This window comes from Acipenser ruthenus, chromosome 6, assembly GCF_902713425.1.
Source record: "Acipenser ruthenus chromosome 6, fAciRut3.2 maternal haplotype, whole genome shotgun sequence".
NCBI classification, from domain to species: domain Eukaryota; kingdom Metazoa; phylum Chordata; class Actinopteri; order Acipenseriformes; family Acipenseridae; genus Acipenser; species Acipenser ruthenus.
This window is the reverse complement of record NC_081194.1, coordinates 55125527-55147739: the sequence shown is the minus strand read 5'-3', so window position 1 is coordinate 55147739 and position 22213 is coordinate 55125527. Positions and strand designations below refer to the sequence as shown.

The following is a 22213-nucleotide window of genomic DNA, read 5'->3' as shown; positions in this document are numbered from 1 at the left end:
CGCAGGTGCTTCCTGTGCACTGGTTTTATGGGGATGTGGTAATAGGCGTCTTTGAGGTCCAACGTGGTGAACCAGTCGCCTGGCCTGATTGACTGCAACAGCTGTTGCATTGTCAACATGTTGAACCTCCTTCGGTTGACCTGTCTGAGGTTGAGGATCGGTCTGAGGACACCATCCTGCTTTGACACTAGGAAGTACCTGGAATAGAACCCTTCCTCCAACTGGAGGTTGTCTGTCATGCAAATAGCCAGTTTTTGCAGCAAGGCTGCTACCTCCTGAGACACCACAGCGGTGTCCTGTGGGTCTGTGACTGATGTCGTCTGCATGGCCTGAAAAGGAGGGGGACTGTGTTTGAATTGCAGCGAATAGCCGGTCTGAATGATAGTAAGCCCCCAGATGTCCAGATGGCTCCCTGAGAAGGGGCACTGGGCCTGTGGCAGCAAAATCCTAGGGCTGCTGCTTAGCAAGGGACTTGGTCCTGAACATAGCCTCTGGCAGCCTGAGCTGCCGGCTGGGCCGGTCTTTGAGGCTGCTGGGACCTATGGCACCTATTGCCGCTAGTTTACATACTGGAGGTGGTCGCTTGGGAAGGACCACCTCCTACTCCTCCTCCTCCAGTGCTGCAGCATCTCATCCACCGCGGGACCGAACATATGCCCTGGAGTGATCGGGGCATACAACAGTGCGGTGCTTTGTGCCATGAGGCACATGTGTCTGGGAAAGCCAATGCTGCCTGCGGGCTGCTACCAGTGCAGCCAGGTTTCTGCCTACAGCCAGTTCGTTGAGTTCTGACACATGGAGCAGGTTTTGTTCACCAGGCACAGCTCATCCAGCTGTTGTGGTGAGGGCCTGTGGTTCTCAGAGAGAGACCACAGCAAATGCGACAGGTAGGCTACCAGGGTGCTACTGTAGTTCCCTAGCCGTGCGGCAAACGCCCTGACTGAATAGTCTCTTTTGAGGATCACCTCAGAAATCCGACATTGCTTGTTAGGGTTGGCAGCATCCTTGGATAGGAGCGCCAAATTAGGCATCTGGACCAAGGCAACAATGGAAGCCTCAACCAGCGGAAAATGGGCCAGGCCCAGCTTTTCCACATCATGTACATTATATAGGGCGTCCATCGAACAGAAACCAGCAGGAGCTGTTGCTGGATGGTCCCAGGAAGACTGGATTTCATATAGAAAATCTGGGTGCTGGGGGTAGGCTCATCGTCAAAAAATAGATTGCCTTGTTTCCCCGGATGTAGGCCTGGGCACTTGCAAGGTTGCAGTGTCCCTCTTGATTAGTGGTATGAGCTCAGCCAACAGGGAAAGCTTAACCACAGGGGATGTGCCGTCTGAATGTTCACCCACCTCCTCAGAGGCGGTGATGGACAGTATGTCCTCCTGTGTCCAATCTGCGCTTGCAGCCCCGTGGGGCCCCAAGGGGGCAGGTGGTACCCAACGTTCCCACAGTAATTCAGCGAGAACAGTTCCTTGGTGGGAAACAGCTGCCCAGATCTTAAGTTGCAATTAACCAGTGCCTCCTTGGCAGGCTCTTGCCCCAGGCAGGAAGAGCACCTGTTGTGCTTGTCCTCCATAGGCAGACTAGACTTGCATGTCTTACAGGGATAGAACCTGGTCATGATGCAAGGAGCAAGCATTGCAATGTACAGTATAGGGTTGTACAGCTGTTGCCTGGGCGGGTGAAGACCCAAGCATGACCGGTTCAGTGACCTCGGCACCGGTCAGTAGCGGGCTGGAACCGGGTCGGTACGGGGGTCGGTTCGGTATATTTAGCACAGTCGGTACTGGTTCAGAACCAGTTCAGTAGTGGTTCGGAAGCTGGTCGGCACCAGGCTGGTTCGGTGGCTTTGGCATTGTTCGCAACCGAGTCAGTACCGGGAAAAATGGCGCTGAGATCTGTGTGCACAGTCCTTTTGATACCTTGGGAGCGGTCATAACTTTGTCACAGGCTCGATGAGCAGCTTTGGTATACAATATCCTGGATTCTGGTCTTTAGGAGGTAAATACCCATTCGGTAATGGTTATATTTCGTACTTGAAAGGGAACTGAAAAACATCTAAATAAAATGAAAGACTATGGTGTAGAATGACTCACACCATATTGATTTGTAGCCTTTTTTCACAATTGTTCTAGATAAGGTGTCCTGTACGACACACTTTTAATATTTCTCGAAAATTGTCACTTTTTACACTATATGCAGTTGAGACCTTTTTGCAATAAACTAATTATATTATATTACTGTAACAGAGACCATGACAAATGTCCACTATAAACCAGTGTTTATAAATATATTGCATTCTTTATTAACAAGACTTTTTTTGTATTCAAGGCTGCACTAAGTTTGCTGTGGAAACTTTATAGTATATTGTTTCAAACTGGTTCCCGCTAGTTTGTTTTTCTTAATCTAGCGCAGAGTGCAGGACACAAATGTAAAGTGACCTTTCATAATGTCACATACTGTAGCATTAAAAAGGTGAGCTGGGACCTGACCTGTAGAATATTTTAACCAATAATTAACCTCTTGGCCATATGACATATATTTGTGTATTTTGCAGCACAGTCATCTGTAAAACATACCAATATGTATCTTTTAAAAACATAATCTAATTAAAATTTCTTACTGGAATAGATTGATCTTGCTTATTTTGCAGAAAAGTGCATATTGTGAAACAACAAAGTAAATTCAGTCTATTCATCCTATAGTCCCAAAGTGGTTTATTAACCACTAGACTTGAATTGTAACTTGAAGACAGGATGTTCAAGAAAAGATATATGATGTAAATGCATTCTTCACATTTTTGTACATTGGCAGTGCTGTCCTGTAATAGATCCATGCTTTACCTGTAGATAACATTAGCAGAAGTGTGACACTTAAAGATCAAGCTGCTTTAAAAGATTCATCCAGTTTGCATACTCCAAGATCAAGCAAAAATAACTATTATTACAGTCATATTGCAATGAAGACAGTTTAACCTTTGTGCAAAAACAGACAAAAAAAAAATGCATTAATATGGGCTGGTTTGTGTTTACAACAGGGAGGGGGAGGGTTCATGTACGTCTAAAAAGACAATTATCTTTTCAATGATGCTTACACGTTTAAAAGGGTACATACAGGTTTGATATCCCGGTGCAGGAACCCAACAGAGTGAATGGCTTCTATTGATTCTAAGATCTGTTTTCCTAATCGAAGGGTTGTGCTCATTGTGAAGGTCCCACGTGGCTGGCTACGTCTGAGGTCTGCAAGGTTTCTTCCCTGGGGAAAAGCATACAATTACCTAAAATTCTCAATTTTAAATGGTCAAATTTTAATCATGAAATCATTCCAGACAGCCTAAATAGCCAACATGAAAACACATGTTAAAGCTGATAGACTATGAATACTTATTTCAAGTTAGGAAGGTTAACCAACATACAAGTTCTGAGGCCAAATCTTTATACGACACACACCTTATATCCTAGGTATAAAATGCTGTATGTAATGTTCACATGATTACAGTTGCAAAACACATTTTTCTTGTATGGGTACTAGTTATAAAATGACTTGAATATAAATATACATGTATATGATAGCAAGAAATGAGAATGAAAAAGACATAAAACATACACTAAATGCATTGTTGTCTTATGTATCCTAATTAATAGAATGCTTTGAATGCTTTGAATACGGCAAACAATCAGTTATCGTATAAAGTAAAATCATGATGTACCAAGATGTATTTTATTTTAGACAGCATTTGTAAAATAAAGGTTTCAATCTTAAGCAATAATTTGAAAATTAAATCAACATTTACTAAAACTGTAAAAATCCTTAATTGTACAGTAAATGAACCACTTGATTTCACCAGGTTGTGTGTTTTTGTGCATTTTTTAAAATTATGTATTTCATTATTTATTGCCAGTACAAAACATCTTTAAATAAAAAATACTTTTCAAATAGCCACATAAAATGTAATCTGTTATAGAAAAATAAATAAAAACGTAATGGTACTGCTTAATTACCCTGGGTGACAATAAAATGAAAAAGAATGACAGCACAGTAACATATATCCAGTTTCCAAATCTAATCCTAAACTATATATAGTGATTGGAAATTCTGGCCTGTGATTGGTTAAAACCTGATCATAGGAGTAAAAATAGATTGAACTATTGTCCTAACATCTTTACATCACCAGGCAATAGTCTCCATCTGTCATGTGATTGGTTCACATCACTATCAGTCCCGCCCCATTCAAAGGAATGCCCTCCACATCCACTACTAACAGCAAGATAAAATGGCTAAATGAAAAAACTGCTGAATAGCGATTCTGTGACTTAACAGAAAATGAATTAAAAAAGAAAGAAAAAAACTTGCGTTATGAACTTCAAAAACATTTTCTGTTATTTATTTATGTTAGTTATTTACTTATACTGTATCAGCTATATTTAAACAAAATACTGTAAAGCCATAAATATTTGCGACCACAATATTTGGCGAATAACACCCATAAAACCTATTTTGCTCCAGAAATGTTGCCGACCTGTTGCACTGGTAGCAGTACATTACTTAATTATATGTACAGCAGATATTTGTGCTATATTTTTTTACGTTTTTTTCATATGTGAAAAACGCATAATAAAAGGCTGCAAATATTTATGGCTTTACAGTATATAAAATCATATTAACTATCCAACCCTGCCTCTCATTATTTTGACTGACTCATATATTAAATATGTACTGCTGACTCAGCCCACAGTGGAAAATGATATGCCCCTCGGGAAGACCAATGTTACCTCCCACCCTGTGGCTTCGGGCATTATAGCCCCGTCGCTAACAATAGTCTTCCCTCGGATCAATAATTTATATATATATATATATATATATATATATATATATATATATATATATATATATAATGTGTGTATGTATGTTAAGGGCGAAACCCGGTGGTCTGGCGAGTCTAGTTTCGCCAAGGGCTTCTGGGCGAATCCTGAAGTTTCCACTTTTTTTCGGCACTCGCCCGCGTCCAACCGGCGAATCTAGATTGGCTCAGAACTTGAAAAAGATGACTGGGCGAAACAGTTTTCAATGAATTTCAGGACTAGCCCAGGCGAGTCTAGTTTCATCCAACGCTTCAAAATCGATGCTGGGCGAATCTGGTTTGCCCATGCCATTAATTTGGGCCAGTCTAGTTTTGTCCAAAGCTTCAACATGCCACTGGCTAAAAATAATGGATTCATAATGAAAAAAATTGAATAAAAAAAAAAAAATATTTGACAATGCTTCAATAAGTAGCTCTTTTTATTAACAGGAAGTGTACAGTATACATAAAACCCAATATATACACAATTTCCAAACAGTAATTAAAGGCAACATAATATAATAACGTACAGACTACAATGAATCTATATATTTTGTCTTCAATGGACAACTACAAAATATGAATAAATGTTTACATTAAGTAACATATTAAATACGTTACATAACGCCCAGTCTTGGTATATGTTCAGCTACATGAAGCCTTATAAATAATGTAGTAGAGTACACTCATTGAATGTCAATACCTAAAGTTAAAACAACAAAACGTGTTTTATTTTTATTTATTTAACCGTCCTTCAACAGTGCTGATAGTCAACGTATGTTTAGCTGATAGTCAATGTATGTTTAACTGAAGTCACTGTATTTTATCTTGCTCTTAATTGTACTGTGAATCTTGAAATGTACTTTTTGTTTACAACTGTAAGTCGCCCTGGGTAAGGGCGTCTGCTAAGAAATAATAATAGCGATCGCTTCAACCATTAGGTTCGTTATCCACTCCTTTGTGGGGTGCATTTGGTAGAGCAAGCTGAAATGGTTTGTTGTGATTTATCTGTACTTCTGCTGCTTGTGCAAGGCATGCTATCAATTTTGCAGTCAACAGAGCCTGAGGCTTGCGGCTGGGCTTCTCTCTGCAGGTAGGTGGATTCATGCTTGTATCGTAGGTGTTGATTATTGTCCCTATGCTGTTCATGTAGCTCAGTCTTTTATTGCAAAGTGTGAATTTCACTGTTTTAGTGACTACTTTGGTAAAATGTCCCCAAACAAAACAATTTTTTTTATTTCATTTTTTCAAATCAGACTGGAATTTTTAAAAAGTTTATTGGCTGCAATCTCGTTCATGCTATTTGCTATTGGCTTGCTTATTAATATTAACAACAGGGCATATCTCTTTTTATTAATATTAACCACAGGGCATATCTCTTTTTTTTTGGAAAATACCTCTATTTTTTAGTCTCCTGTATAACTTAAATCTAATAATTAAATATAGTTTTAATATATGCAATGGTGCATTATAACCAGCTCCATTACCCATAGCTACAGTATTGGTATCACCCTGCACTTAAGAACACCTGTTTTTTTATTTTTTATCTGTCATATTTGTTGCAATACAAAATAGATTATATGATTAATAATTTTCTAAACGAGGAACAATTTTGTAATCGATTACTTGAATTAACGATTACAAATGGCCATGCCTACCAATACATAAATAAAATAGTTTAAAACAAACAAATGGCACTATTCTATCTTTTAAAAAATGCAGTATTTCCCCAGGACATTATTATCATTTTCTGAAAATGCATTTTGACAGATTCAGTTCTGTTAATTTATTTTATAGCTACAGATGCATCTATTTATACTCTAGGTTGATACTTATCTGTAGATGCATTCACTTGAAGGCAAATGTGTATTCTCTACTGCATCTATAACTACCTGAAAATATTGCTGTGATTTTCTATTTGTCAAATAGAGAGACACTTTCCAAATAAGGCACACTTTTTCCAATATATATTTAAATTTGCCTCTCATTACTAATTTCTAGGAAAGAAGAAATAAACAAGGAAAGATAAATGGTTGCATTGCTTCCAAAGTTCTTAAAATATGTATTTCCAGCCCATAAAAATGAAGACACTGGTGCAAAAATATGTAATAACATTTACTGTATATTGTTATGGGATACAAGGCCCACTTCACAAACTTAGAATTATCAGTTTAAAGAGCAAGTAGCGGGGTTCTAACAAAGATAGCGTTACACGCGTCTGCTAAGAAATAAATACACGTCCCCCCACGTGTTGCTACAACTGTCTTTTTTAAAATGTTTTTATTGTTAACATCCTGACAACTTTTTACACTTATAACTTTAAAGTCTGTTTCAAAGTTCTTTTCGAAATGGACACTTGTGCACTGATAGTGTAAGGATTATTGCCCAGATTTTCAAACAGGTTACACAGCAATAATAACGATCCATGATGTGGTACGGAACAGAAAAGCCAGAGCAGTTATGTTTTTTTTTTATATAATCACTCTTCCTGCAGTGATTTAGAGGACAGATCTCAAACTCCAGCGCACTCGAGCAGCCATTTTGAAAAGAGCTTTGAAACAGACTTTAAAGTCATAAGTGTAAAACGTTGTCAGGATGTTAATAATGAAATGAAAAATTACAGGTACGTTATTTAAACAGTTGTAGCAACAAGTGGGGATTATAAGGCTATATACGGAACCCCGCTATTTACTCTTTAAGATATGCAACTAGATAAGTTCCATTTTCAAACTGGTCCTGGATAAGAAGGATTTTTAAAAAAAAAAAAAACAACTCAACAAATATAGAAATTAAATAAATATTTTAAATGAAGTGATGCTATTGGAAAGCTGGCTAGCATCAAAAGTGCAGAAAAGTACTTAGTTTGGTTCTTCAGTAGCTCACCTAGTAAAAGCAATGCAATTTTGTGCTTAGTGGGCATAGATTGAGAGTAGTTTGCCATGGTAAAACAACATTCGAATGAGATATTTCAAATTGGGTAGAACTGATTAAAAATGTATCAGAAAAAAAAGAATAGAAAGCAACTTAGATAATGAACAAGGGTACTGGTTTCAATTCAGTTACCAATTAGAATCCAAATCAAGCAGTGAGTTTATAAATTCATTGTCACGGGAACAGCCTTGTTTCTAGCAGTTCAAATTCAGTTAATGTTCTAGATCTCCACAAGGGTGAATAACTGTGCTAAGTGGATACCTGCTACGAATCACATCATCCACACAGTCAGATCCCTTGATGTACAGCCCACACAAGCACGCCGAAGCCTGCCATTTTCTCCACTTAGAGCAATGAATAGGTTACAAACCTGATTTATATGTTTTCCAACAAGTTGTAGTCTATCCGGTTCTGATGAGTTAACGATGCAATTTAAATGTATGAATTACAAATAACAAAAATACTCAAATTACCTAATTATTGGATAATTAAACATCTCGTTTTTTATTATTACTATTGGCTTAAATACATGTTACTAAACACAGAAATGATGCTAGGAAATTAGACCATTAGGACACATCTCATTCTCCGCCTGGTCTCAGGCACATGGTAATTATGATGCCGGTAGGGGTCAATTAACAGCACCATACAGCTTTATGAATCAGGCGAATAATGTTAATGAGAAAATTGCTCCATGCGCACGTTATTCTACGTCGCGATGAGTGATTTTTTTTTTTTTTTTTTTAATGGTAAATGGCTTTTATGAATCACCCTATGTTAACCCTTTGCGGTCCATTGTCGGACTGGGTCCGACATTGCAATTATTCCTCACAGGTCCTTTGTCGGACTGGGTCAGACATCATTATAGCAACGCAATAAACGGGTGTTTAGTCGTTTTTTCTCCGGAAAAAGCCGAGAAAACCATTCAATTGCCGAGTGGGAGCGACAGGAGCCGAGACAAAAAAAAAGGCGTATCTCATGAATAGTCATACATGGTATCAGGTATCAGATAACGGGGCGTTCATAGTAAACAAGCTGGCTGAGTGCGTCAGCGCACAGAGACAATGGACATTTGCAGAGCTTTTTTCAGATGTTATAGTAATAAAATAATGACTTGGATCGCATTATTGAGGAGTTTGGTGATAAAACGAGTGATCCGGAGATGATTGATCGGTATGTACGACTATTATTATTATTATTATTTATTTCTTACATAGGTGAACGCTATAGCAAACGAAAGGGTGGGGCGGGGCTGGAGATGCCTAGTGAGTGCTTTGTTGATATGTAGGGCCATTTAAACCCGTTTGACTGTGAAAAAAAATACTTTTAAACAGCGTGTATAAAATTAAATGCGCGTGTGAAAATGAATTAGACCTGGCATGCCTGACGCGCAGTTAATAAATGGACTGCAAAGGGTTAAACACTATTACTGGCATGATAAAGGACACAGTACATTTTATGCATAGGGGCCATTATGTTTGGCACAAAAGCATGAAATGTGCTGGGGAAAATGATAAGAGTCTGGCAAACATTTTCACCAGTTGCATAAATACTAACAGAACAGAGACAGTATTGACTTGGTATTGACTTAGCATACTGTGACAGAAATATAATGAGTTCTGGTTGTAAATCTCCCTCCCGACCTGTGAGGGCGCTAAGCAGCGAGGACAGAGTTCTTTTGACGGGCTGGACTGACAGTTCTTTCCCGGGTCGGGGAGTTGGCCAGTCTGGAAGAAGGCGAGTTTCTGTTGCAAGAACGTATTGACCCGGAAGGTAAACAATGTAGCAGTCGCTGATTGTAAGGCAGCTGCATTAGTTTACCAAGGGGTCATGCGTGACAGCATAAAAAGGGGACAGAGACTTGTAATCGGTTCCTTCGCTTGGTTTCAGAGACGCACGGAACTGGAAGGACCGGGAGAGTTCCCAAAAATAAATAATAAATATTCGTGAGTGTTTTGTTTGTTTGTAGCACTGTTAGTAATTGTCTTTTGTTTGTGAATTCACTAGACGGCTAACTCGTCTCCGGAGCTGTCGCCTTGGGCCAGCACTACCCGGAACAACAACACCACAGTCACTGTTATTTGTTATCAACCACCTTGAGCACTACTGCACGCACCGGACCGGTGATTTGTGTTAGTGGTATTGAGGGAGCGGATAACGTGTTATTATTTGTTTGTGTTTACAAATCGTTATTATTTTCCAGGGGTGTATTGCCGGAGGATTATTGTTTGGTCATCAGACCAGGATTTCTGTTAAAATAAAAAGAACATTTTCCAAATTGGATTACAGTTTTCACGTGTGATTGTTTCTGCACTGCATCACCTCTGCATCTGGTCTTAATCAGCAGCCACTTTGCCACACATACACTTCTGTAAAGTGTAATTAAACGATGATTCATTTTGCTGATGCACACTTTTAGAAAATCCCAATACATACAAAGGTGTCATTTTTTTGCACTATGACTCACCTCAATAAAGGTACAAAATACATTCTGGGATCCTGCTAGTCAAACTGTCACAATTTATGCCAAATTGACGATTAATATCGACATTTTACATGGTTCCTGCAGCTCTCAGCTGAGCAAATTTAAGACCTTTAAGACTTTTTAAGACCAATCTTTAGAAAATTTAAGACCCATTTTCACATCAAGTATACCAAACGTAAATACTAAAATTGTGACTAGTTCAAATACCATCTAACAATTATTTGTTCAAGCTGTATGAATTGCAAAAGAATCAAACATTTTGATGCTAGTACAATACATACAGTACCAATGCAATGATAACAGTTGATGACAAGGGTTATTGTTCAGTCTTTCTTTAATCAATAGAGCAGCAGTTCATTCCAGCTGATTAACAAACAACTCAATTATATATTTATGAAATCTTAAATGACATTAAGAGCTGTCAAAGCTGAAAAAAACAGCACTCTCACTTGACCTACGTTCTGACACGTTATAAACATTAAATTAAATATAGTTTGACTATATATATATATATATATACATTTGGAATCCTGGAGATAACATAACAGTTTGAACCATTAGCATTGTTTAGCCATCAGTATCAATCAAATTTACTCTTTTAAAAAAAAAAAGTCCATTGCATTTTCTTAATTTTTGTTCTATACATTTGGAATCACTCATTATTGGAGGATGTAACTGATGCCATTTTGGCTCACACAGAGTTCTTATCTTGCACTAAGTAAGCGGGAATTTGGATCCAACATGGCACATACGGTCTTCAGTTTCATAACACTCAACGAGTTGAGAGACAACCTGGTTTCCTTGTTACAACGAACAAATCAGCCACTCGATAGGCTGGTAACTCGACTCCTGTGCGCCACGCAGTTTGTTCATAGGGTGAATCAAAAGAACCGATTCAATGGGGACTCTGATCCGATTCCCATCGTTCACCTAAAGCCAGGTTTACACTACACAATGTTTTCAATCGGGAGACGCAGCGCCACGCACACGTACCGATTAAGCTAAGATTTCTCACTGTAGATCAGGGGATTGCAAGCTACACACACTATACGAGATATCTTGTCACAGACTGTGCCTATTTTCATTGTAGAATCGTAGACATCATTCGGGAGAATCATGGACTCAAGCGAGGAGGCGATCGCTGTTTGTGCATTGTTTTGCACAGATAAAAGAAGAAAATGCGGAGAAGATCCATTTGGACGCGCAATTGGCTTATGTAGATTTTGCTATTAATATTTTTTTCTGATATGAAAAACATTAAATACTAGAAAAATATTCTCATTAAAAAAATATATTTTACTTGCTTCCAAACTGGTTTCATTATGACGGTTCACAAGAAATGGCTTTAAGAATTCAAGATTCTTTAAAATCAATTTCTGCCTGGAAGTGAGGTCTTTTGCTCCACTCCCACTGTGACGAGGTTTCAGCAGTTTTCTGCTTGTGTTTGGACTTCTACCACTGACCAAAAATAATTATAAACACATATTACAGTATCATTATTCATATCTATATAATTGAAAACATACAGTAATGCATTTTGAATATGTAAGTACTATGTGTGTATAATAGGACCGTGGATATTGCTAATGTCATACTCTGCAAATTCCAGCATGAGAACTTATACTTCAGGGACATATACTGCACAAATGTTCAATATTGCGATAAAAAAAAGTTTATAACAGTTATAACATTAGGCTATAGCAATGTCAGTATTTATTTCATTGACGTCTGTGCTCTGAACCAACTCGAGTCGAGGTGCATCCAAAATAATAAAATTGAATCTCTTCAAAAAGTGCAACACTCGCTCCTAGTACAAAATATTTATTAGATTAAAAGATTGGCGTGGGAGATTGGCCGTCAATCGGTCGTCAGAATAATTTGAAGACTTTCATAAATATTTTGTACTACGAGCGAGTGCTGCGCTTTTGAACAGACTAGAATACAACTTTAATAGCTACTACAAGTTTGTTATAGGTTTAAATATGCAACAACGTAATCTACATTCTCTTTATTTCACACACACACAGACGCGCACCCCTCCTCCTCATATTTGATTAAATTAGCAATACAAGCATACAGTACGGGTTTGAAATGGATATCGAATATGAGTGACACACTACCACACACAGTATCTGCTTCGGCGTTAACAAGTTATAACAATTATTTACTTAGGTACCTGAAGTTCCAATAGAATTTCCTTACATCTTTGCTCTTTCAATGAGCGATCATGATAGGAAATGTCACTTATGTCAAAGACACACGGGTGTTCCTGCCACATCTCCACCATCCTTTCCTCAATTTTGAGGCTCCACACCTTGCGGGGCACAACATTTCTCTTCGTCACCATTGCTGCTAGCTTGTCCTATTGGCTACTGGCAGTATTTGTCAAGAAATCGGCCCGTAGCCCCTCACGTTTCACAAATTGCTTTGTCGGTGACTAAAGTTTTCTGACATGTTAAAAATTTCTCGGGACATCGTAAGAACATCGGGAGATCGCAGGCGCCACTCATCTAATTTCAAGACACTGATCATTTTTTATTTTTCGGAATAAAAATGTTGCTCTGCCTTGGAGGTGTCAATCACCGGGCTACGTGTATCAGTTTGGACGGCAGGGATTCCTATTGGTTAAGAGAAGCAAAGTGCTACCTAGCAATAGCCAATCGAGTGTGTTTTGAAAAGCAGTGCCCACCCATTGAAAGAACGTTAACGATGAGAAGACGGCGCTTGCAGGTTTTTTTTGGAGTGCAAGAGGAAGAAGAAAAAAAGGTTAAGCGCCATTTTTTTTAAAAAGGGAATAATATTGTATTCATTTTTTAATACATAAAACCAAAATCCCCACAACACAATTGAGCTCGCTAGTAGTAGTATCAACTCGAGGAGACAGCAACATCTTTACAATACCGCTTAAAATAAAAATTCAAATACCTAAAGTTTTAGACAAGTTCTAGTAGTACATAGACTTTCTGATCTGCATTGGTGTATGTGCTTACTACATTTCACTTCATTTGACCGAATCCTTTGTGTGACGAGTGTGCACTGATAATACTTCTTTGGTTCAGTAAATTAATAGAAGTCAGTGATGAAAAGTGTAGTCGGTTTATTGTCAAAATCTAAATCTTGAACATTTACTGTGCCTTGTTCGTGCTGATATTTTCAGGTTTATTTGTTGTATGTTTTCATTTACTTACAATCACGTTTGCTAGCGATCACTGTTTAGGGTATGGGCGGTTTGCTTATTTAATACTCGGATACGCATGGCAGTTTTCAGAACTTGATCACTGGTATCGTGTTTTTTATTTTTATAGAAAAACATAATTTAAGACCTTTTTAAGACCCTCAACTGAAAATCGGTCATATTTAAGACCTTTCAAGGCCTTAAAAATTAAAAAACTAATTTAAGACTTTTTAAGGATCCGCGGGAACCGTTTTAGAAAGAATTTACCATTTTTTTCAATCTATTTTTCAATTCAAGCAGAGAATGGGTGAAACCTGACTTTTTATGCCATTGAAAAACGTCTCATTTAGCGAAACCACTTCATCATATTCAACATGCAACAAAACCATGTTTACCAACATTCTAATTGAAATAATGTTTGTTCACAGCTGAGCTATACATTTAAAAATGGTCTCAAATAAACAGTAGTAAACATAGCATGTACAAGTGTATAACACAGACCTTTATAGCATAAATGTACAAGTAAAAATAATATCCACAGAACAAAACATTAGATAGTTGAACAGAACTAACTTGCACTTATTATTCGGAGTCTGAGCTCCCCCTCTCCTGCTTCAGCACAGCCGGACTCAGAGTCACTGGAAGGCAAGGCAGACGGGCCCACGGCCCACTATTTTACTGATATACTGTTGTCTTTAATATATGTCCAGTAAAAAACAGAATCAAGAAAACCAAAAGCGCACCATCATGGAACTTAAAGAGAGCTTAAATACAATATAAAAATGGCACCTGAAGCTATTTAATTTTTACAGTGGAGTAGGTGCAGGTGGTGGTAGAGGTTAAAAGGATGAATGCCATAAATGTTAAATTGTTAGCTGCTAGAACTTATTACTTTAATGTAGACCCCAGAGCCACCTCCACACGCTGCCGCTGTGAGTTTTATTTGGTAAACTGCAAAGCCATAAAATATTGGAACCACCTCAAGACATAAAAATGGCCAACAGGCACCAGATTTTTTTCAATTCTGCAAACATTTAACTGACCCTGACTGAGTGCTGCTCCTGGTTGCTAAGGCGACTGCCTCTTGCCAGCTTCTGCTAACATTGTATTGGTTGGCTTTTTGTCATGTGTAAATGTACCTTGACTATGCACCAAAAGAATATTTCTCTGGCAAAAAACATGACTACTTACAGAAATGCAAGTGAGCAGAGAGGTTAAGCTCCGGTGACATGCTGCGGTCCAAATTTGTTGATTGCAGCAGATATTACTGCAGGTAGGCCTATGCAGTTTACTAAAATTCAAAGATTTTGCAAAGTTGCACACTGTTGTACATTGTAGCTGCAAGTTTTTATAATATATAGTGAAATATAAAATAGTTTCCAAAAGTATGGGAAAAAACACTGATCAGACTTTTAAGCATCATGTACATATAACATTGATTAATATGCTTTTTGAGATTTCATGGGATTGGGGCTGAAGATGTATAGATAATAGATATTACTAAATGGGTAGAAATAATTGGCAAAAATACTAGATTCTGATTGTCTGAGACCTTTTCCCTAGCCATTAGATATCTGGTGATAACACAACAGTGCGGAACTTCTTTCTCCGAAGTGGCCTCATCACAGTAAATCAAATCAATACGCCAACTGTAACTGTACGTCTCGGTAAACCAAACCACTCGAGTCAGTCAGTATGACAGCAATCCCTGAGATTAACTACAAAAATTCTGCAGCTAAAAACATTGAAAAAAGAAAAGAACATGTCAACATCTCGCCATACTGAGGTAAATGAAGCAGATTTAGACAACCTAGAAATGAATACAACTGAGGAAAACACCAAGCGCCAGACAAAATGGACTATGAAAGTTTTCTGTGACTGTCTAACTGAAAAAAAACATTGACACTGATTTAAAAACAAAACGTCACAGCAGCAGCACCTCCGTCTACTGGACAAAACCCCATACATACATACATACATACATACATGCTGAAACAATGAATGACAACATCCAGTTCAATATCTATAAAGTCTAAACAAGAAACTATTGTCAAAGCTCCAAAAATATATATATATATATATACGTATATACAAAACGGTTTAAAATCAAATGTTTTATTGTTAGCTAACAATTTTAGTTACTGTGGAACTACTTTCTCTCAGTTGAAGGTTACACAAATAAAAATGATTAAAAACAAGTTTAAAGTCTTCTTTATTTGCCAACAACACACTCATAGACCCATTTAATAATAGCAATAATACACTCCAGGTGTTATCATGAGATATCACCACTTCTTGCACCCAAGGCACTGTGATATAAACAATACCGTTTGATATGCTGATTGTAATTTCAAGCTTGACTTTAAACATTTAACAACCATTTCAACAGTACATATCCTTTAAGTTTTCACTTTAGAAGAAAGACTGTGTGATTTTTTTCATGCTGTAACTGTGTACAGCTCTGTTTATTTTAGTGAGCACAAAAACAGTGTGGTAAATTAAGGGGAGGATGTGTTCAGAGTAGGTGCATGTGTGTGTGGTTGTCTGGTAATGGAAATTGTGTTTAATTGTGTAATTGAGTGATGTGAGGTATGGTTGGGTATGGTTGGGTGCTGTGTTGTTTATTTTGAAGAGTTCTGTGTGTAGGGTTTTGCTCAAACTGTTATTTTGTTCCTGTGTTTTGTTTAAAAGGCTATGGAACGAGGAGCAGAGGCAATGGGAAGCTGAAGGAGCTCCAACCTGCTACAGTTGTGGCGAGTTTGGGCACAACAGTGAAGAGTGCCCATATGAAGAATCTGGCTTCAGGGAAGCCTACGGAAGGGGAGAAGTTGGAGATGCAGCCGACTGATTTTGGCTCCTCATCCAATGGAAGTGTGAGGAGCCCCAACCCCACAACATTTTTGGGGGGGCAGGGGGCTACAATAGACATTCTCAACAGCCACCGGAGGCGCTGTTGAGAAAGCCCCAACCAGAGTTGGAGGAGCCCCGGCCCCACAAAAAGTCCTGGGAGGGGGGGAGGGGGCAAGAAAATTACTTTCAACAGCCACAGAGGGGGAGCTGCTGTCCTGAGAGCCCGAGAGGGAGGAGCTGCCGTCCCGAGAGCCCGAGAGGGACGAGCTGCATTACCAAGAGCCACAGAGGAACAAGCTGCATTCCCAAGAGCCACAGAAAGAGGAGCTGCCATCCTGACAGCCCGAGAGGGAGGAGCAATATTAACTCCCCCCCCCATCGTACACAGCTTCTGCCGTCTATGCTTTCCGCTGCAGCAGCATTCAGTCGGCGGAATTTTTGGGTCACTTTTGCCTGCACAAAATCCTTGTCAAACCTTCATGAATAGCTCATGAATGTATGGCAGTTCATTATCTGTGTTTAACACGCTGCTTTGCATATGTTTACATCATTAATTCAATGGAAATGAGGCGGCAGCGCTATTCCGCCCCTTTCATTTTGCATCCTCTAAATCCTTGTTTTCTGCACGAAAATAGGAATAGTAAATAGGACGGTGAAAGAACTGCGCACGGTAATCATGTTTTGCGTTTGGTAAATGCTTCGTAAATAAGGCCCTAGATGTTACGGTTCATGTGTAAAATCAGTAAATCTATAGATTAACCGGTAAATGTGTAGATTTACCAGCTCATTGGTCAATCTATAAAATAACCGGTATATCTTAAACAGAATGTATTTATTTACATATTTTTTGCCATTAAGCTCCCTGATGTTACTTTATTTCTGAATTCACCTCAAATGCTGTAGCAATAACTACCACCTCCTTAGTTATTTTATACATTGACCGGTGAGCTGGTAAATCTACACATATACCGGTTATTTTATAGATTGACTGATGAGCTGGTAAGCACACACAACGGCTGCGATGCTGGCTCTGGGGATCAACCACAGTGCGGTCTCCCCAGCGCATCAGTATGAGAACATCATATGTTGACCTGATGAGGAAACTGATCCTGCTCTGTTCCATTGACCATAGGTCTTGCCAGCCAATCTTGCGTTGTTCCACACTCTCCCATCTCATCCATTCTCCCTGCTTGGCCTGGGAAACGGCCTTCACGCACCTCATCCTCTCCTCCTGCGTTTGCACCTCGTTGACTACCAGCTTCCTCAGCTGGGGCTGCCTTGTGCCATGTAGGAGGAGCTAAACTGAGACCAAGACCCCATCTTCCATGCCTAACTTGCCCTATGATATCACCAATTCGAAGGGCAGCCTTTGCATCCTCCACAGCTTTCTTTGCCGCCCACTTTCTTCCAGTTTTCAACACAGGTGCTGCCTCCCTTATGCATTTGTCGCGTGACTCTACTAATGTCATTTCCAGTCGGACCTTGGCACACTTAAACTCCTCGGTTAGAGCGGAGACTGGTAGCTGCAGTATTCCTTTACCATAAAGTCCCACTCTTCTGAGGCAGCATGGAACTCCCAACCATTTCCTGATGTATGAACTGATTAAAGCTTCAAGCTTCTCTACTGTTGTCAAAGACACCTCGGACACAGTCAGTGGCCACAGCAACCTCGGCCGTAGACCAAACGGAAAGCACCAGAGTTTTAGTTTGCCTGGTAAAGCGCTGCTGTCTTCCACTGCTTGTTTTCTAACTTCTCCCACACGAACTGTGTCCTTTAGATCCCTGTCGTACCATCTCCCAAGACTTTTCACTGGCTTCTCAGACACTGTTGGTATTGCCTCACCATTAATGAAGAACATTTTATCTACTACTTTACCATTAATTATAGATATGCTCCTTGATTTAGTGGGCTTGAATTGCATTCGTGCCCATTCAATGTTATTGGTTAATTTGCCCAATAACCGATTAGTGCAGGCTACTGTTGTAGTCATGGTTGTCATGTCATCCATGTATGCTCGAATTGGTGGTAGTCGCAATGCAGAAGCCAAGCGCTCTCCTCCCACTACCCATTTTGATGCCCTAATGATTACTTCCATTGCCATGGTAAAAGCCAGTGGAGAAATGGTGCATCCTGCCATTATTCCAACTTCTAGGCATTGCCATGTAGTGCTGAATTCTGAAGTTGAAAAACTAAACTGCAAATCTCCAAAGTAGGCTTTCACTAAATTTGTTATTGTCATCGGTACACTGAAAAAATCAAATGCTGCCCAAAGAAGTTCTTGTGGCACTGAACCATATGCATTATCCAAATCTAGGAATGTCACATGGAGCTCCTTCCTCTCCTTTTTAGCTGATTGAATTTGTTGCCAGATCACATTGATGTGTTCTAAGCATCCTGGGAAACCTGGAATGCCTGCTTTTTGTACTGAAGTGTCAATGAAGCAGTTCTTTAATAGGTAAGTTGACAATCTCTGAGCAATACTGCTGAAGAAAATCTTCTTCTACGTTTAATAGGAAAATAGGGCGAAACTGACTGATGCTTGTAGAATCTTTTTCTTTTGGTATAAAGACTCCACCTGTTCGGCGCCATGCTCTTGGTACAACCTGTTTTTCCCATGCCACTTTCATCAATTTCCACAAGATTCGTAGAACTCCTGAAGCACTCTTGTACGGAACTCCATTAGGCCCTGGAGATGATGAAGCCCTTGCTTTTTTCACAGCTCGCTCTACTTCTTTCCACTTAGGTGCACAGTCCTCCACTTGGTATTTTGGTGGATTGATAGGTGGGATGTCTGAAGGAATTGACATAAGCTACTGCCTTTTTGAATCTGTATGTGTTTCCTCCAAATATCTCTCCAGCTCAAACTTAGATGCTTTTAGTGTGCCATTCTTCTCACTGGTGAATAACTTCTTTACAAATTTGAATGGGTCTTTATAAAAGTTAGTTCTTGCACGCTCTTTCTTTTTGTAGCGTTTCCGTAGGTGCTCAGCTCTGTGCGATGTTGCAAGCTTATCTTTTATGACCCTTTGTAAGAGATTGAGTCCCTCCTTCTGACTTTGTCCTGCTCTTCTCCATTGCTTCCTCAGCTGTCTCCTTTCTCTTACTAAGCATTCAATCTCCTGCTGCCGTCTAGACTTTCCAGGAATAGTTTGTACTTTTTCCTTCCTTTTTTCAACTCCAAACCTCTCGCTTCCATTTACGTAGATGATGTCCCCAGATTTATCCAGCTTCTTTTCAACTGTTCCACTTAACCTTTCCAATGCAAAACAGAGATCCGTGTTTACTGTGTCCCACGCAGTTTTCTCACAAGCTTTTGGCTATTTAACTCCAGGCTTGTGCCCGTTGAGGTTCTTTTCTCTCTTACGCTGGTTCGTCTGACCGGGTTCGCAAGGATCATTAGGTTCATCACTAGTTGTATCCATGCAAGTCTATGCACGTCTATGACAGGGGTGCTGATATCCTGCGAACTGTGGTTTGTTTCCTGTCGCTGGATTTCATTTGACTGACTTCGTAAGAAGTACTGATCAATGCGAGGCCCCTTGTCCCTTCTCCCTCAAGCATTTCATTCTCCCTTGATGAATCTGACCGTTGTCGCCTTGCTCCAGCCGCAGACACAAACCTGGAGTTCCATGTCTTTGCTAACTGCAGATCTTGAACTAGTCTTTTGTGAAGTACTCTCCATACTCATATCCGTTTCCGTTCCTAAGTCATTAACCGTGTTGTCCAACGTTGAGTCATCTTCCACCCCCGCTCTCGCAGACTCTAGGGGTATTTTTCTCTTTAATTTCTTAGAAGCCTAGGGGCTCCCAAGTGGCGCATCCAGTAAAGGCGCTCCTCGCAGGATGTGCCCTATAGCCTGGAGATCGCTGGTTCAAATCCAGGCTATGTCACAGCTGACCGTGACCGAGAGTTCCTAGGGGGCGGCGCACAATTGGCTGAGCGCTGCCCGGGTAGGGAGGGCTTAGGTCGGCAGGGGAATCCACGGCTCACCGCGCATCAGCGACCCCTGTGGCCGATAGGGCGCCTGTGGCTCTGCAGCGGAGCCGCCAGATCTGTGTTGTCCTCCGGCACTATAGGTCTGGTAGCATTGCTGTGGATCTGCAGTGCGAAAGGAGCACGTTTCGGAGGACGCGTGTTTCAGCCTACGTTTCCTGAGTCGGCGGGGGGGTTGCGAGCGGTGAGCTGGGGATACAGATAATAATTGGGCATGCTAAATTGGGGTGAAAAAACCGGGGTAAAAATAATTGGCGACGACTAAATCTAAAAAAAAAAATAATAATAATTTCTTAGAAGCCTTGGGCAGGTGTCTCCAGCATCCTGTAAACACAGAGCTGGATACTGCCGACAAGGGTAAATATAAGATAAATATATTGGTGCCCTAAAGGCTGCGAGGGAGTAGTCGCTTACAAAATTTTAGGACATGTGTAGGGGGATATAGTCTTTCGAAATTATATTTTGAATTTAGTTTTTGTCTACATTTAAAAATATGTATAGTTTACATATTGACCCGACGATGTTCTGTTTTAAATGTTTATTATTATTATTTATTAATATAAATGTTGACACAGCCATGACAGAAACATACTAACTCCTTTTTTTTCTCCATAGTTAACATATCAGTCCCAAATTCAAGAAAAACCTCTAACACTGGGGGTGGAATAACCCTTAGCAGCGAAGGGGTTAAGTTTATATATTATTGTTTGACTGAGTTAACGCAGGTGCTTTACAGTTCATGATTTACAAAATGAGATCTGATGTGTTGACTAAAACTGAAACTTTCATGACTAAAACTGAATTATGTTACAGAATACATGTAAATGAATCTAGTTGTATAAACAAATTAACCATTCATGTGAGGGACAGCATATTTTACACAGAAGTGTTTCTGTCTTTGACCAATTCCTGCACTGTTACTGACTTAAAGTTGTCCAGCTTACCTGAAGTTGCATAACCACATAATTGAATTTTTCATTTCTTCCACAACCAATGAACTTACAAACATGGTCTTTTCCTGGAAAAAAAAAAGAATAATATTATTTACATTTTTTGTATCAATACACAAATAACTTTTCCTTTCAAGAATTAAGTTTTCTGTAAATTAATTAAGAAAGGACAAATCTGAAAACTACATTTAAAAAATATTGTAACACAAATTTGCACACACCACATTTTATGTAAGATATTATAAAATAACAATTACACCAGTTACTTAGCTTATGAATCAATAAAGTATGATTAGGGTTATATTTTTTATATTTTCATATTTTTTGTAAACCCTGTTTGCATAACTCACATCATTCTATAGTCTTGTTGAGAAGGGCCGGTAGCCAAATAGCTTTCCAACTTTAAATTGTTATGCTTTGGTTTCATGTATCTTTGTATCTGTACACAATAATCTTAATATGCATCCCGTAGAATATGTAATTTTCGTATTTCATCTGACCTTCTCATTTGAAATAAACACACATTCAACACTGCTAGATATATTCTTGGTTACTTTAAATCAAAAGTATGCTAAATACAATGTTGCAATTTCACAAACTTTGCATTGGTAGGTACTGTCTTGTTTGTGCAAGAAGTTTTTTAGAGAATAAAGGATTTCTGAAGAAAAAAAAATATAGGAGTAAAATCATATCTGTTTGTACCTGTACATGTGAAATATCCCACTTTCTATTGTGCATTGTGTATAAAAGAATACTATATTTTATATTATTTTCAACAGTTATTTTCAGAACTAATCAATTGTTATTGATTGCTGTATACTATCCCAAGCTATGCTGCACCATCCGCAGTAATAATAATATTATAAAATATGTAGTGCCTTAAAGGCTGCGAGTGAGTAATCGCTTACAACATTTTAGGACATGTGTAGGGGGATTTAGTCTTTGTAAATTATGTACAGTACCAATGTACCTATTTACCTGTATT

The 22213-nt window shown here is 39.1% G+C and overlaps 1 protein-coding gene across 4 annotated transcripts in view; it reads right to left on the bottom strand.

The window, feature by feature from the left end:
* The window catches only part of LOC117411313 (tau-tubulin kinase 1-like), a 97769-nt gene that overhangs the window by 58586 nt on the left and 16970 nt on the right, over positions 1–22213 (bottom strand). For 3 of the 4 annotated variants that reach the window (XM_034018627.3, XM_034018628.3, XM_034018626.3), the window contains exons 4-5: positions 21223–21296; positions 3118–3258 (exon numbers count right to left, since the gene is read on the bottom strand). In XM_034018627.3, the coding sequence (XP_033874518.1) occupies positions 3118–3258; positions 21223–21296 (215 nt within the window). Of the gene's footprint in view, positions 1–3097; positions 3259–21222; positions 21297–22213 lie in introns of those variants that run through there. The other variant, XM_034018630.3, reaches the window with a different exon arrangement.